Source organism: Hibiscus syriacus, unplaced genomic scaffold (assembly GCF_006381635.1).
Source record: "Hibiscus syriacus cultivar Baekdansim isolate YM2019G1 unplaced genomic scaffold, ASM638163v2 tig00111621_pilon, whole genome shotgun sequence".
Taxonomy (NCBI): Eukaryota; Viridiplantae; Streptophyta; class Magnoliopsida; order Malvales; family Malvaceae; genus Hibiscus; species Hibiscus syriacus.
In genome coordinates, this window is record NW_024063138.1 from 339,698 (window position 1) to 342,664 (window position 2,967).

Sequence of the window (2,967 nt, forward strand, 5' to 3'; positions counted from 1 at the left end):
GATTTTATAATTGATCGATAATGTTAGTCTAAAATAATCAATGACGACTCTGATTTTAAAACACGCGTTTATTTTCAAGAAAATTTAATCGTCGAACTAAGTTTCGGGCCTTGATGTTTATAGGCCGAATGACACTTTGATTAGGGTGTATAAAGTATAGGGTAAACTACACTGGTGCCACTTAACTATTATCGGAGTTTATTTTGACCACCGATATTTTGATTTGATCAAACAAATCACTAGAATATTTAAATGTTTCATTCAAGCCACTGTCCATTAACTTTTAATGGAGGAGGTGAGAGGGTAGTTAAAAACTTGGTATAATTACATATTTGATCTACAATATTTATATATTCTATTAATTTGGTCATAATTTAATTCTTAATTGGATTAAATAAATAAAAATTAAGAAAATATACTCTAATCAGGTAGTGACACGTGTAACCATCTAATTAGAGATTAAATTTATATTTTTTTAATGAAATTATGACCAAATTGATAGAATGTATAAATATTGAGGATCAATATGCAATTATACCAATTTTTTTAATTGCTTCGCACCTCCTCCGTTAAAAGTTAACGGAAAGTAGCTTGATTGAAATATTTAAATAGTTGAGTGGTTTGATTGATTAATTCGAAACATCGGTGGTCAAAATAAAATCTGACAATAATTAAGTGGTCACCAGTGTAGTTTACTCTAAAGTATAATAGAGCCATTTTTGGATCACTAATGAGAATTTCCATAACCTTTTGTAATCATTTGGCCAAATCAATTTGAGAATTAATAAGAATTATTAGCACATCAAAGAACAAGCCACTCACTAATGAAATTCTTTGACAAAGTTAAACAAGTAGTAATCTGTTTTTTTTTCTTTTTTGGATGAAATAACATAGAGAATATATATATATATATTGTCTAGTGATGAAGCAAGCGACGTGCTTTTAACAATGTAGCTCTAAACCTCCTAACATCAAGCTTCACATTCTGTTTATCCAAATACGTTGACCTTACTGCATCCCATCCCTTTTTATGAACTGATAATGGGTCTTTAATGATCAAATGGTCCGCCTTGTACTTACTCATTAGACTGCTCTCTTTTGCCTTTATTTTATACTCCAAGTACCTTAACTTCATATCCATGGCAGGTTCGGCAAAGTCTTTTCTAGCCAACCCATCAATGGATCCTAAAGGAACTATTTGAATTACGATTGCGTTATCGGGAAGGAACACCATGTTTGTTAATCCAGCTCCATGGATGCCCATCATTACATCACAAGAATTCACTGTCTGTGCAACACTTGCCAAGCTGGTCGATATATTCGGCTCTATTGTAACTACATTGTACCCCAAGCTCAAGGCCATTCTCGTTATTTTTTCGGTATTCATTAGCAATCGAGATCTTCTTCTGGATATGATCAACAGCCGAGGCCTTTTACCCGCATCATCCCTTGTCTTGATTGCTTTTTCCCTCTTCAATGAGTAGGTTCTTCTCAAAAACTGCCTGAAATCTTTCATTGATAGCTGATCTCGCAACTTGGATCGGTCAATACCGAGTTCCTGGTGATATTTAAGCCCAACGATCATCCTTGGGTAGCAATGTGTTTTCCCTTTTCGATCGATGTCAATAATGTCGTATCGAGATAACTTTCCGAGCATTTTTTCGAACTTGGCGATCCACCAAGGCCTGTTATCTGTCACAAGAAACTGCACTTCTCCATTAAATTGTTTAGAAGTTATGTATAGTGGGATCACAAGGTCACTGAAATCATGGAAATGGTTTCCCGAAAATCCACCGAGAGAGAAAAGGATGGCCGGAACACTTCGAGTAACGTCACAGTTAACGAATCCCATCGAAGTTACAGACCAGCTTTTAACAAGGTCCATGGCTGCAGTGTTTTCTTTTCTTACATAAGGCTTTACCGTCCAAGAGATCTTTCTGGTCCCTAACGAAACGATAGATATAGTGGAGGAATGCCCCTGAACTGCAACATCCCCATTGATATCGCAGTAATTCGATATCGGTTCGCAATTGCATGCACTGCATATTGGCTTGGCTGACGAGCTCTCTTCAACTTCAAAACCAGGAAAAAAAATACCATGAAGTTACTAACAAAGAATACATGGTTTTTGTTTACCAGATTGAATTGCTTACTGGAAATTGAGCTTTAAGATGATTATGTAGTTTGAACATACCTAGTTTCTGCAAAGGACTTGTATCCTTGAACATTGTAATTTGATTTCCAGCATCCATGGATGATTGTGATTGTATATGCACTGCATCATGAAGTTACTATGAACAAATGTCGACTTCAACATAAAAGTTGAAGAAGAAAACTTACAGAGAGATAATTGAGTGCAAAAATAAAACTTGAAACCGAAAGGAATGCTGAACGCCATGAACAAGCTTCCAACGAGTACTCCATATGTTAATCTCTTGTCTTTAAAATTAAACCAACCAAAGCTTCTGCACTTGCGCATTTTGCTCACGACTCATTTCTTTGATATCAATTCTCTTCCTTTATACCAATGCTAAACTGAAGAACTGTAATCCTTGAGCTTTTAACATGCAGGTAATTGGAGGAACGGAATTGCTGTAGAATGTTTGTTTCAGAAGGGACATGGTGAAATGGACAAGTGGAGTTGATTGTGTAGACAGTAATCATTTCCTCTCATTGATGCGTTTTGCTTCAATGTCAATTTGCTTTTCATGGAAGTTAACTGATGTTTTTGATTTTTCAACATTGAAAGCAACGAGCTAACTAAAGTTGTTAACAACAATTTTAAATGATGCAATTAATGTGGTTACTTCTATTTTAAAAAATGAGATCAGTGTGCATTTATTTAGTTTAGGCCCATCAATCTTTTTGCTTTACTATTTTCCTTTTGATTGAATTCAGCGTGTATTGTATGAAGGGCAAACCTATCTATGGTCAAATTATTTTGCTGACGTGGTATCCTATATGGAC

The 2,967-nt window shown here is 35.2% G+C and overlaps 1 protein-coding gene across 1 annotated transcript; it reads right to left on the reverse strand.

The window, feature by feature from the left end:
• Window positions 1-853: 853 nt before the first annotated feature.
• LOC120165943 (alpha-1,3-arabinosyltransferase XAT2-like) lies at window positions 854-2,530 on the reverse strand. Its single transcript, XM_039175373.1, has 3 exons — window positions 2,341-2,530; window positions 2,195-2,275; window positions 854-2,073 (listed from the first exon to the last, which is right to left on the reverse strand). Exons 1-3 carry the CDS (start codon window positions 2,477-2,479, stop codon window positions 917-919), a joined length of 1,377 nt encoding a protein of 458 aa, XP_039031304.1. The 5' UTR covers window positions 2,480-2,530; the 3' UTR covers window positions 854-916.
• Window positions 2,531-2,967: the final 437 nt, after the last annotated feature.